This window comes from Suncus etruscus, chromosome 8, assembly GCF_024139225.1.
Source record: "Suncus etruscus isolate mSunEtr1 chromosome 8, mSunEtr1.pri.cur, whole genome shotgun sequence".
Taxonomy (NCBI): Eukaryota; Metazoa; Chordata; class Mammalia; order Eulipotyphla; family Soricidae; genus Suncus; species Suncus etruscus.
This window is the reverse complement of record NC_064855.1, coordinates 713,229-726,937: the sequence shown is the minus strand read 5'-3', so window position 1 is coordinate 726,937 and position 13,709 is coordinate 713,229. Positions and strand designations below refer to the sequence as shown.

At 43.7% G+C, this 13,709-nt stretch overlaps 1 protein-coding gene across 1 annotated transcript in view; it reads left to right on the top strand.

Annotated features, from left to right (window-relative positions):
* BTNL9 (butyrophilin like 9) overlaps nucleotides 1-12,944 on the top strand; it is a 20,970-nt gene extending 8,026 nt beyond the window's left edge. Inside the window, exons 3-10 of the mRNA XM_049778977.1 lie at nucleotides 765-1,046; nucleotides 5,940-6,068; nucleotides 6,201-6,233; nucleotides 6,385-6,405; nucleotides 8,957-8,977; nucleotides 9,168-9,194; nucleotides 11,318-11,344; nucleotides 12,322-12,944. Of these exons, the coding sequence (XP_049634934.1) occupies nucleotides 765-1,046; nucleotides 5,940-6,068; nucleotides 6,201-6,233; nucleotides 6,385-6,405; nucleotides 8,957-8,977; nucleotides 9,168-9,194; nucleotides 11,318-11,344; nucleotides 12,322-12,944 (1,163 nt within the window). The remainder of the gene's footprint in view (nucleotides 1-764; nucleotides 1,047-5,939; nucleotides 6,069-6,200; nucleotides 6,234-6,384; nucleotides 6,406-8,956; nucleotides 8,978-9,167; nucleotides 9,195-11,317; nucleotides 11,345-12,321) is intronic.
* Nucleotides 12,945-13,709: the final 765 nt, after the last annotated feature.

The window sequence follows — 13,709 nt, the reverse complement described above, 5'->3', positions numbered from 1 at the left end:
CTCCTGGCTTGGGCGATCATATGGGATGCCAGGAGATGAAATTGCAGTCTGTCCTAGGTCAGCTGTGTGCAAGGCAAGCACCCTACCACTGTGCCGCCACTCCAGCCCTATCATTTCTTTTCAAATCACCACTGGAATTATTAAAATGTGGATTTCTCCCAATAAAATCATACAAAAATTATATGCCTCCCAAATAGGGATGATTAATCTTCATTTCAGGGGACTATACTTGTAGAATGTAACTAACTCCCAGGCAGTCTTCCAGCCAATTGAACCCGAATATTTCCAAATATTCTTCATGAAGCTCACCACAAAGAGTGGTGAGTGCAGTTAGAGAAATAACTACACTGAGAAATATCATAGCAATATGAATGAATGAGGGAAGTAGATAGCCTGTCTAGAGTACAGGTTGGGGTTAGGGAAGAGGGAGATTTGTGACATTGGTGATGGAATGTTGCACTGGTGAAGGGAGTATTCTTTACATACATACTGAAACCCAACTACAATCGTATTTGTAATCAAGGTGTTTTAGTAAAGATATTAATAAAAATATTCTATATAGATAGAGTTTATCATATGACCCATATGTGGCACTGCTGCTTTACACTGTCCTTTTTAGTTAAGGTGTGTGTATGTTGGTGGGGCTATAAGCCACATGAGCATTAAGAATCATGGCAAGTGGAAATGCTAATGCACTTGTGGTACAAATTTGTGGCACAAATTTCACATCCAAATTCTGATCTCCATTTCTCTTGCCTCTCCAGGACTGGGCTCAGATCCTCATATCTCTCTTGAGGGCTTTAAAGAAGGAGGCATTCAGCTGAAGTGCCGCTCCAGTGGTTGGTATCCCAAGCCCCAGACTAACTGGAGGAACCATAAGGGACAATGCCTGCCTCCTGAAGCTGAAACCATCGTTGAAGATGCCCAAGGCCTGTTCAGTCTGGAAACTTCTGTGGTGGTTCACAAGGGGGGCCACAACAATGTGTCCTGTTCCATTCACAACCTCTTCCTGAACCAGAAGAAAGAGTTTGTGGTCCAGATTGCAGGTAAATTTTCCATCTCCGTGTCCCAAAGATTGTCCAGAAGGACATTTTAGTAATAGAGTTGGGCTATGAATGGGATTGATTGACCCTGATACTCAAAAAGTCAACAGTTTGGAAACCACTAATTTCACAATACAACTGACAACCCAAAGAGAAATCTGGGGAGGCCCTCAGAAAAATCAACATTCCATATTACAGACAAGCTCTTAGATTCAGAAACTGCTTAATAGAGGCTATCACAAGAATCATGTTCTTCATTTCACCCCTCAATCTTTGTCTCACAAAGAGGTTTGTACCCCAAACCTCTGTCTTTAAGCTGACATTCTAGGACAGGTAGCAGACAAACAAAAGAGTGAGTAGGACTTCATATAATGACAGGTGTTAGGCACATAGAGAAAGGGAAGGGTGTATGCGAATTGATGGGTGGGGAAGATGTCACTTGCGGAATGAGTTGAAAGTGAGGCCATATCTAGACTCAAAGACCTTTATATTTATGGATTTGTTTTAAGCTAAAAAAAGTTCCAACCATGGGCCACTTTCCACATCCATCCAAATCAATAGCTACTCTAACAGATACTTTTCTAAAGAAAAGTAATTGGAAGCACAGAGTTCACCCAAAATCCACCTGATGTTTTACATGTTACTCATTCAAAGAAAAAATAAATGCATCTCATATCTGTGTGAAAAGATGTAGTTAATAGGTTGGGTTCTGGTGCCACTCAAGGGATGGCCAATCAGGAGACACATGAAAAAGAGTCATTAAGAATTATGCAACATGGGCCCGGAGAGATAGCACAGCGGTATTTGCCTTGCAAGCAGCCGATCCAGGACCAAAGGTGGTTGGTTCGAATCCCGGTGTCCCATATGGTCCCCGTGCCTGCCAGGAGCTATTTCTGAGCAGACAGCCAGGAGTAACCCCTGAGCACCGCCAGGTATGGCCCCCCCCCAAAAAAAAAGAATTATGCAACAGGTTGAAAAATGGTGGGCTGGGACCGGCATGGTGGCGCTAGAGGTAAGGTGCCTGCCTTGCCTGCGCTAGCCTAGGATGGACCGTGGTTCGATCCCCCATTGTCCCATATGGTCCCCCAAGCCAGGAGTGACTTCTGAGCACATAGCCAGGAGTAACCCCTGAGCGTCACCAGATGTGGCCCAAAAATCAAAAAAAAAAAAAAAAGAAAAAAAGAAAAGAAAAAGAAAAAAAGAGAAAAGTGGTGGCCTACACCACATATGTTCCTCCAAGTCCTACCAGGAGTGAATCTCAGCACAGAGCCAGGAGTAAGTTCTGAGCACTACCCCAGAAATGAAAATGATGGACTGTCATGTATTCAAAGTAACCATCTTGCCTGTGTCATCACAAGAAAAGGGATTTTGAAAGTGATTAAGGATACACATGGGTTATTTGTTGGTGTTGATTTTATCTGTTTTGTTTTTGCATTGCATTCAGTGATGCCTAGAAGTTGCTACTGTCTCTGTAGTCAGGAACCACTCTAGGCAGTGCTTGGGGGACCATACGGGATGCTGAGGATAAAACCCATGAGGCAAGCACCCTCACCACTGTACTATCTCTCTGACCCTGGCCACAGGTTTTTTGACAAAGGATAAATTGCAGAGCAGGGGTTGAAGAGAATGAACAATAAACTCTTTTGTGGCTGATCTCTTGAGGTGCACTCCATATTATCTGCAAGTAAGGGTCAGGGGGCAAAGTCTGAAATACAATTCTATCTTTAACTTTTGGTGAAAGAGTAAAAGCAGAGCATGGACAGTTGTCTTAGACCTTGCCCAGGGTAATTAATGCTTTAATGTCTTTGGACACATTTCAAACACAATGGAGCAATTGTTGAAGTTAAACTTCCAGGAGTAATAGGAACACTTTCTCTTTCATCTTTACATGTCAAGGGATGGTTCTTTTTGTTTGTTTTGGAAGCCAAACCCACCAATGGGTGTTCAATGTTTACTCTTTTGTGTGGCCACACCCATTTGATGCTCATGGGTCAAATGGCTTATGAACTCAGAAATTGCTCCTGGCTTGGGGGGACCATATGGAACGCCAGGGATCAAACCGCCTTCGGCCCTAGGCTAGCGCCGGCAAGGCAGACACCTTACACCTTGAGCCACCGCTCTCCCCACTCAGTGTTTATTCTTGACTCTGTCTAAGGATCACTCCTGAAAGTGCTCTGGGACCATATGCCATGCCAGGGTTTGAACTCAGCATCGGCAATATGCAAAATCATATCATCCCTAACACTTTTCTGTCCAGAGATGGTTCTGATCTACTTAGAGAAAAACAAAATCAAAAAGAACCTTTCATAGGTTGTAACACTGGCAAATTTACTTATATTTCTTTGAAAAAGTTTTACAGGGACCGGAGAGATAATACAGTGGGTAGAGCACTTGTCTTGCAGCCAACCTGGGTTCAATACTCAGCACCCTATAAGGTCTGAGACTACTAGGAGTGATCCCTAAATGCAGAGCCAAGAGTAAGCCCTGAGCACCTCTTGGTGTGGCCACCCAAAACCAAAAAACCAAAAAATTTACATCTATCTCAAGGAACTAGAAAAAAAATGAACAAATTTCCCTATGGAAATTTCCCTAAGGAAATGGAAGAAAAGGTGTGTCACTTCCTCTTTGTACCAAGAAAATTTCTTTTTTTGTTTTTGGTTTTTTCCTTTCTTTTAAGAATGTGCTTATCCTTTACAGAAGATACAAGTCCACAGATCTCTAAAGGGAGGGCACTCGGTTGGGTCAGGTGAGGAACAGCAAGTACAAAGTGGAAAGCAGGAAGGAGGCAGGAAAGGCTGGAAAGGAAAGGAAGTTCATGGTCTATGCAGCAGGGACCCATCCTCACATTTAACCTCCACCTGTATTCTTCAGATGCCAACTATCTCTGCCGCAGGCTCAATCCCTGATGGCTTCACACTTCCATACAAGGCAGTAACAAAATCAAAATTCAAAACAAAAATTAAAAATACTTAATTAAATCGATAATAATTTAATAACTAACAAAACAATAATTTAATTTTTAAATATGCTAAAAGAAGCAATACACAAAAAAGACAGCTATTGCATGAGCTATGTAGTCAAATAATAAATAAGAAAAGTAGACTCAAGGTTACCACAGGCTGAGGAGGAGCATGTGAGTGTTAGAATTTATGGGTACAGAGTTGTGGGAGGTGAGATTTTTGAGATGGGTGTGGATGGTGGCCCACAATGTGAATGTATTTAATGCCACAGAACTCTGTACTTAAAAATAGTCATAATGGCAGTAAAATCAAGAGACCCAAACTATAACAAGCTATACACAAAATAGACCCCTGTTACAGTAGCAGTATAGGGAGGCTAAGGGGGAAGGTATGGGATGAATGCTGGGAACAGTGGCCAAAGGAGGTCAACACTGGTGGTGGGAATGACCCTAACTCACTGTCACTATATGCATGAAATACTCTGAAAGACTTGTAATTCACAATGGTCTCAATTAAAAAAATCATTTGGGGGCGGAGAGATAGCATGGAGGTAAGGCGTTTGCCTTTCATGCAGAAGGTCTGTGGTTCAAATCCCGGCATCCCATACGGTCCCCCGAGCCTGCCAGGAGCGATTTCTGAGCATAGAGCCAGGAGTAACACCTGAGTGCTGCTGGGTGTGACCCAAAAACAAAAACAAAAAAAAAAAAAAAAAAAAAAAGAAAAGAAAATCAAACTGAAAACTAACTTAAAAAAATAGTCATAATGAGACTGGAGGATAGCAGGGAAGGTGGTTGCGTTGCATGCCTACTCAGGTTTGATTTCCATTCTCCCCATATGGTCTGCCGAGCACGACCAGGAGTGATTCCCTAAGTACAGAGCCAGAAGTAACCCTGAGCATTGCTGTAGCCCCAAAACAAAAAATAACAATAACAACAAAGAGTAGCATGATTTCTAGACCATTTTCTAAATTACAAAGATAGGAAAACAGGGTAAGTTAATAAGGGGTAGAACATTACAAGATTACAGAGAAGGGGTTAGAGGAGGGTTGATTTCTTCCAATCAAAACATTACCCATATTCTAACCATATTTGGTCACTTCCTAGGGCTGCCATGCATGGGAATTGTAAATTGCTGAGTGTCAGTGATGTGATGTTTATAGTGTAAATAAATGATAATGAGTGCATGATAAAGTTAAGGGCTAATTCTTCATCTCGTTCTAAATAGTCTTAGCTCTTTGTTGTTTTCACCCTTTGGTGTCAATATTTGAAGTGCTTAATTCTGTTGGCAGAAACATCCCAGGTTTCCAGGATCTCTATGCAAACTTACAAGAAAGCTCTGGTCAGAGGTCAAGAGATAGTACAGGGATAGAGCAATTGTATGCAGCCAATATTAATTCAATGCTTGGTGTCCCATATGATCTCCTGGGTCCCACCAGGAGTCATTCCCTGAGCACAGAACCAGGAGTAAGTACTGAGCACCACCAAGTATGGCCCAAATATTATTTAAAAAAATAAAAATCTAATCAAAGATAGTAACTAATAAAAGACGAAAATGAGAAGTATTAGTGTTATTATTCTAAGAAAAGGGGGGTTGGAACCGTAGTACAATCCCCATTCTCCAGGAACACAGAGCCAGGACTAAGCCTGAGAACCACTGAGTGTGGCCCAAAGGGAGAAAAAAAATGAAAGAGAAAGGTACAAAATGTATTGATTTTTGTAAAAGAAGATAGAGATTTGTTTAAAAGAATAATAGGATGCTATAGTTGTCAAGCTTTGCTATATCCACTCAAAATCCCACTTTCCCATGAACTGCAAAGTTTTCTGATTCTTTCCCTGTCTAGGTTAGTAGGATGTCACATTAGCCATTCTCCTCTTTCATTGTCATTTCATGTTTCATGATCCTGATGTTGAGCCATGCTTTGGTGGAATCTTTCCAGATGTATTTTTACCCGGAGTATCCTCATGGAAGAGAGCGTTCCTGGGCACGCTGGCGGCACTGCCATTTCTTTTTGCTCTAGTCACTGCACCTGCACTGTACCTTTTTCAGAAGCAACGGAGGTCCCAAGGTAAGCATCAGTGAGGTACTGAGTACCTGAAAGAATGCCAGGGGCACAGCATCCTCTGGTGGAGGAAGCTAGAAAGGAAGTTGAAAACTGAAAGGAATTCACTCACCAGCTTCTCTGTCTCCTTTCTTTCAGAAAAGCTGAGGAAGTGGGCCGAGAAAGACAAAGGTAACCAGGGGCAGTGATAGTACCCTGGCCTAGCAGAAGTTAGAAGTCAATCAATCCACAGTGCTAGGAGACGGGAACCCCGGTCTGTATAGTTTAAAGAAGGCCAAGTTTCAGTAGCCAATCATTGACATTTTCCTCTTTTCTTCTGCAGAGAAACTCGCAGCTGAGCTGGGTAAGTGCTGTCTGCAGTGGAGTAACCAGGCATAAGTAAGTGGGAAGAAGGGTGCATTGATTGTAGGCTCCTTTGCAGAGGGAAAGATGCAAAGGATGCATCGCAAATTAATTCTTCTATAGCACTATCACTCTACTACTAATGAATTTAAACTCGGCTGCCAAAGAGGTTTGACCTGAGTTTTTCTGATAGAGCCAATCACCTATCCCTAAAAAAAATAGTAAGATTTCATCACAATTCCAGCATTAAAAATGCATACTCTCTCTGGTTCTTCTTCTAAGACTGCCTTTTTTATTTAGTGAGAATCTCACCAGGTAGGATCACACCTGTCATTTGCTCCAGAGTGAGAGTTGAGTCAGATCACTTTCTTCCTGAGTGAAATCAGAACCGTAAAATCATGGGTGTGGTATGGTATGGTATGGTGATGTGATGTGGTGTGGTGTCACGTGTTGTGGTATGGTGTGGTGTGATGTGGTATGGTGTGTGTGTGTGTGTGTGTGTGTGTGCATGTAGAAGAGGGGATCATGGACCCAAAGGAAGAGGAAATGGGTAAGGTACCAATGGATAGAGAAAAAAAGCTCAAGAATTGTCTTGCAGTGGACCAGAGCAATAGCACAGCAGATAGGGTGTTTGCCTTGCACGTGGCTGACCCAGGTTCATCCCTGGCATATGACCCCTGCATGCAGAACCAGGAGTAGCCCCTGAGCACAGCTGGGTGTAACCCAAAAACAAAAATTTTAACAAAGCAATTGCCCTGCCTACCCCTGTAAAATTCCAAACCAAAACTATAAGTAGGGGGAGCTGGACTTTCATCTGCCAACTTCTCCAAGGGAAAACAAAAGGAAGAACTAGACCAGACAGACAGCAAGCACAGAGAGACAGCTTGCCTTGCACATAGTTGGCTCAGGTCCTATCCGCAGCCCTGTATTTGGTCCCTAAGCACCACCAGAATTGACCCCTGAGCACAGAGCCAGAATAAAGCCCTGAGCACCACCAGGTGTGGGCACCCCTCCAAAAAAAAAAAAAAGAATAGAAAGAACTAACCAAAGATCAGCCATGATAAGTCATTGAGCAGTGTGAGGTATAAAGTCACCTTTGCCCGGATCATTTGCCTTTAAAGAGGACATACGGTGGGGAAATGAAATGACTACATATCTAGTTGGGAAGCGTTGGTGTCTGGTTTGGGACTAAGAGTAATAATTGACATGAGACACTTCTAGCCCTTTAAATAAGACACCACTGCTGCAGTCCCTGCCCCTGCAAGTACCCTACTCACAAAGCTATGCTCAGTGTTTCTAATTACATAAGAATTCCCACAAAAGGGACCAGAGAGATAACATGGTAGTAGGGCGTTTGCCTTGCATGCAGAAGGACAGTGGTATGAATCCCGGCACCCCATATAGTCCCCTGAGCCTGCCAGGAGCGATTTCTGAGCATAGAGCCAGGAGTAACCCCTGAGTGATGCCAGGTGTGACCCAAAAACCAAAAAAAAAAAAAAAAAAAGAGAGAGAGAAAGAGAGAGAATTCCCACAAAAGCTTGTGACTTTAAACAAATAAACTGTACCCACTTCAAACCAAACCTAAACCTTGGGGAGATGCTTTTTGTTCTAAGAGCTCTTCTTGCTGGCCACGCATAGACTTCTGCCAGACTGCCAAGGAGAAGGTAAATTGGAGAATTCTACAGTGTATACAGAAAAGTAGTAAAACATGTGCTTTCCATGTACAAGGTACTGAGCTGATCAGTTTCTCACCCTGTATGGTTCCATGTGTATTATGTGATGTAAATCCCACAGCAACGACAAAAAGAGAGATCTTCCTGCGGCATAATGCCTAACCTTATCTCCAAAAGAACATGATTCTGCAAATCTTCCCAGGTAGATGGATCTCGGCTGACAACACTGGCTTTCTCAATGGGGCAGACAGATTCCCCTTCCTGCCTGCAGCCCACAGACACTCCCAACACACCCTCCAACCTAGAAGCAGCCCAGCTCTACAACTGAACCTTATCAAACTGCCAAGCCACCAAACTGTGCTCCAGCTAGAGCTCCAGGTCCACGTGGCCACATTTAAATTTTACAGTAATGTTGGCCCGGTAGGATCACAGCACATCTGCGTAGGAGACCACCAAGCTCAATGAACCTAAAGAGAAACACAGGAGCTCAGGCAATGGTTTTAGTAACACTATTGAGAGATATGACCATAATTGCCGGTTGACTCTCTGGTCTAAGTTTTGATCATTTCATTTGCTTTGTATTGTAGCAAACGATAAGAAGTCAATCAATTTGTGCCTGTAAGACGTCAGGCTAGAATGGTGGGTGGGATAAATGGGAACATTGTTGGAGGGGAGGTCACTCTGGTGATTGATATTGGAACATCTACTGCCCTGAAACAAATAATTATGAACACAGTGACAGAATTTTAAAAATTTAAAGAAAGGAATTAGAACGAGCAATGCCTTGGCTCTCAAGACCCTCTTCCCTGTGGTATAACTGCCTTAGAAAGGGGGTTCCACTGACTCAAAGGCTGATGATTTCTCTGCATCTCATTACAGGGAAGCTTCACACAGAGCTTGGTAAGTGAGTGCCCTTAGAATTACTTCTTTTGATCTACCTTGTAGCATCTGGTATTCCGTTCTTCTTAGTACCCAACTCGGCATGCTTCCCACCTGGGGTCCTTACTGGCTGTGTGGGTCACGGGAGAGAGGAAAGAAGTCTGAGGCAGGTTTGAGCCAGGAAAATATAATAATTCTGTTTCTTTTACAGAGTGGAGAAGGGCAGAAGGCCAAGCTGGTGAGTGAAATGCATTTTTCTTCTACAGTCCACTTCATGTCTCAGCATCCCAGTCACTCATTCTAACCACTAACCACACATCACTCTAGTTGATTGCACTGCGTCAGACAGCATGCATTAATGTAGGAGAGAGAGAATGTGTGTGTGTGTGTGTGTGTGTGTGTGTGTGTGTGTGTATACAAAGGAACAGAATCTGAATCAAAAGAAGAGGGAACAGAAAAGGCACCAATGGATGGATGAAAAATTTCAAGAACCACCTTGGATGAGCCAGAGCCATAGTACAGCGAGAAAGACACTTGCTTTGCACACAGCCAACCCACGTTCAATCCCCAACACCTCATATGATCCTTTGAGCCCTGCCAGTAGTGATTCCTGAGTGCAGAATCAGGAGTAAGCTCTGAGTATTGCTAGATGTGACCCAAAAATAAACGAACAAAACAACCTTGGAGTCACTTTCTGTATGTCTGGAGAGTCTTACTTTCTTTATCTCATCCTGAGAAGAAAGCATGCTGTAAATCCTTAGTGTCAACTTTCATTACTCATCAGAATCACTCTGATTCCTAGTGGTCCCCTCAAAGACTTGGGAGTTTGGGGTTGAGCATGTTACTCTCTATGGAAATGTTTCTATATATTCTTCCTTCCAATGTTCCAAGCATAAAGCAAATAATTTCATTTTTCTCTTTATTTAGCATGTATTTTTACAAGATGTAAATTCCAGTTTTGTGTTCATGGGTCTTAGTTCATGCAAAAGATTGCCAGACACATGTTTCTCTTGCTCATTGTTGTTTCACTCTTCATACCTGCAACTTTATGTCTTCTTATTATATAGCCAGTGCTTGCTTTGCCACACAGTCAACCTAGATTCAATACTTGGCATCCCATATGGTTCCCTGAGTACCACCAGTCATAACTCCTGAATGTAGAGTCAGATACCCAGTAATACTTGGGTATCACCAGCTATGGTCCCAAAACAAAACAAAACAAGTCTGTCAATTGCAAGGCCCAGCTATAAGCTTACAGAATGTTGAAAAACTCCATTGCTTTTCTCTTTTGTAATTTGGTTATTTCTCTGTTGTAAAATAAAACAGAGTCAAACAAACAAATAAACAAAAGCCCATAATGGCTTGTGTTAATTTAAAAAAACAGTCATAATTTAGTTCTTTCATCGATGAGAACCTGAGCTCAATTGCTCCCGGGCACCAGCACCAACTCCCCCAACCAACCCCCAAAAGGAAAAAAATTCTAGAAAGAGGCCATCTTTGTACAGAACCAATGCTGAATCTGACAAGATTGAAGTTTTAGATCCATCTTTCAGGTCATCCAAGTAACTTGTCCTTATTCCCTTTTTTTACAAGTTTTATTCTGTCCTTCCCAACACAGCTTCAATCTTCAAACTTCAAGATAACCCAGCACTGACACCATCCTCCTTTGCCAAACCCCAATTCCCAGAGACTTATCTAATGGTACCAGAACAGTATAAATACAAGTAATTTGTCATGGTGGAAATTAAATTGTTAGGTACATGAGCAAAGCATCCCTCATGTATCTATAGATGCCCTCACCTCAGAACAATTGATTCCATTCTGTAAGTTTCTCCTTCCTTCTTTTTCTCTTTTTTTTTATTTTTCCTGCATGTAATTCTAACACCACACTCACCACCAATGTACCCACCTCCTTCTGCCAAGAGCCCCGACACCCCTCTCCATCCTTTTCTTCTCCCTGCACTCACCTATATCGATCAGTTCTCCAATTATGTTGCTTTGGGTCCTTTGTTTCAACTTTGCAGTATATCTTTAAGTACCATCTATAGAAAGGTCATTCTATATCTATCCCTTTTCTCCTGGCTGACTTCATTCAGCATATCCTCTAGTTCCATCCATGTTGCTGAAAACTGTGTGATTTTGTGCTTCCTTAGAGCATCATAGTATTCCATTGTGCATGTAGACTACAATCTCTTCATCCATAGTTGGGTATTTAGACGATATTTTGGCTGGTGTATATTTATATATTGGCTATCTATATTTTGGCTATTGTACTAAGTTCAGTGAAGAACATAGATGTGCATAGATCATTTCAAACGAATTTTTGTTTGTGTGTGTGATTTCCTTTTCTTTTCGCTTCAGAGTGGAGAGCCGCCCGGGAACACGCAGGTAATATAAAACAAGGCACTTTATCACTTGTGATTCATGTTGGCAGAATAGTAGCCAGAAAAGAGGGGAAACAATCTGAGAGTCGAGCTGAGGTTGGAGCCAAGTCTAGAAGCCGTGTGGGACTTGCACACACATTCAAATGCTCTCGCATACACGCTTCTGAACGACTTGCTTGCATATTCACATATGCACACATATATGTGCCTGCATTCGTACAAGTAACTCCACACATGCGTAGCTTGCTGAATTTTACTAAGTTTATTTTCATCTGGTAGGAAGACTGCTTCCACTTAACTAGAAAATATTTCTCCTCTAAGTTCATGTAAACATGTTGCTGCTTATGTTGGGGATTCATTAAAACATATGAAACTTTAAAGGAGAAACTGAAGTTGCTATAAACCAGAGGCCCAGCTTTTAAATGACACTCCCTGAGGGCTAAGACCAACTTGGATGAGAATGAGTACTCAACCGCCTTGATCGGGAGTTGGAGGAAGTGAATCCACGTCCATCCCCAGGAACCATCTTGTTTGCTTGCTTTTTTGTAATTGCTGGCGTGGGTCAAACCCACGATGCTCAGGGCTTACTTTGAGGTTCTGAACTCAGAGATCACTCCTGGCCAGAATTGGGAGGCCTGAGGTTGAACGCAGGCTGACAGTATGCAAGGCAAGTGCCCTACCCTCTGTACTATTGCTCCAACTGCCATCTTGCTCGCTCTCTGCCATCCACATAGCTCCCGAGGAAATCAGGAGCCTTCCAGTTCCTGACAAATTCAATCGTCTGATAATTCTCAAATGCTCTGGGGTGCAGTGATGGGTGCGTGGGGCGTGGGACTAGTGTAGATTAAGAAGGGGAACTCAACCAATGACTCCTCCAAAATGTCCACCACAGTAGGCCTTTGTCTATGCAGGAAAGTGGAAAAGCAAACTGCTCTCCACGAGGGCCCACTAACCTCCCCACCCCGTACTATCTCTGTGCAGTGGATGTGACCCTGGATCCGACCTTGGCCCATGCCAGCCTGGAGGTCTCTGAGGATGGCAAGCGTGTTTCCTCACGCTTGGAGTGGCCAGAGCAAGAGGCAGCCCCAGACCCTCGCTTCCCGGAGCACAAGTGTGCTCTGAGCCGCGAGCACTTCTCAGTGGGCCGCCACTACTGGGAGGTCCACGTGGGCCACCGCAGCCGCTGGTTCGTGGGCGCCTGCCTGGCAAGGCAGGAGCCGAGGTGGTGTGGACGCCTGAGCCCTGCCAACGGCTACTGGGTGATGGGGCTGTGGAATGGCTGCGAGTACTTCATGCTGGACACACACCGTGTGGTGCTCACCCTGCGGGTGCCCCCGAGGCGCCTGGGCCTCCTGCTGGACTGTGACGTGGGGACACTGTCCTTCTTCAACGTGACCGATGGCTCGCACATTTTCACGTTCACAGGCACTTTCTCAGGCCCGCTCTGCGCCTATTTCAGGCCCAGATCACAGGATGGGGAGCCCGCCGAGCCGCTCACTATCTGCTCAGTGCCAGGAAGGAGGGTGCAGGTTCCCCAAGAAAATGACATTGACTTCTTGTTACAGCCCTATGAGCCCTCCGACCCTGCCCTGGGCTTGTGGTGAGCTCCCTGGTGGCCTCAAGCCCGGATCTCCCCCCTCCTCTGCCCAAAGGCCTCCAGGACACTTGACCAAGTGATACCTTGGCATCTTCATGTCCACAATAAATCAACCTCAGAGAGGTCTCCCCCAAAAGCCAGCTTGAGATCCCAGAAAGACATAAAGAGAATCTTTGACTATATAGATGTGCAGGATTTTCTTGAAGAAAATGAAAGAGGAAATTTCAAGCATAGGACAGGAGTCTTGTTTTTTTTTTTTTTTTAGGACAGGAGTTTTAAGCAATCCAGTGATACCACTCTTGGCAGCAATCCCCCCAAACACAAAAAGACCTATTCAAAAGGACATATACATATCTATGCTACGACTGCACTTAGTACAATAGCCAAGATATGAAAACAGCCCAACTACAGATGAATAGATCAAGAGGTATGCTTCTTCCTTATATGATAGAATACTATGCAGCTCTTAAAAAGAACAAAATCATGCAATATGCTGAAACATGGAACTAGAGGACATCATGCTGAGTGATGTCAGTCAGAAGAGAGGAACAGAGAAAGAATAATGTATTAGAACAGAGATAAACAGGGGCTGGTGAGGTGGCGCTAGAGGTAAGGTGTCTGCCTTGTAAGCGCTAGCCAAGGAAGGACCGCAGTTCGATCCCCTCCCCCCGCGTCCCATACGGTCCCCCCAAGCCAGGGGCGATTTCTGAGCACGTAGCCAGGAGTAACCCCTGAGCATCAAACAAGTGTGGCGCAAAATACCAAAAAAGAA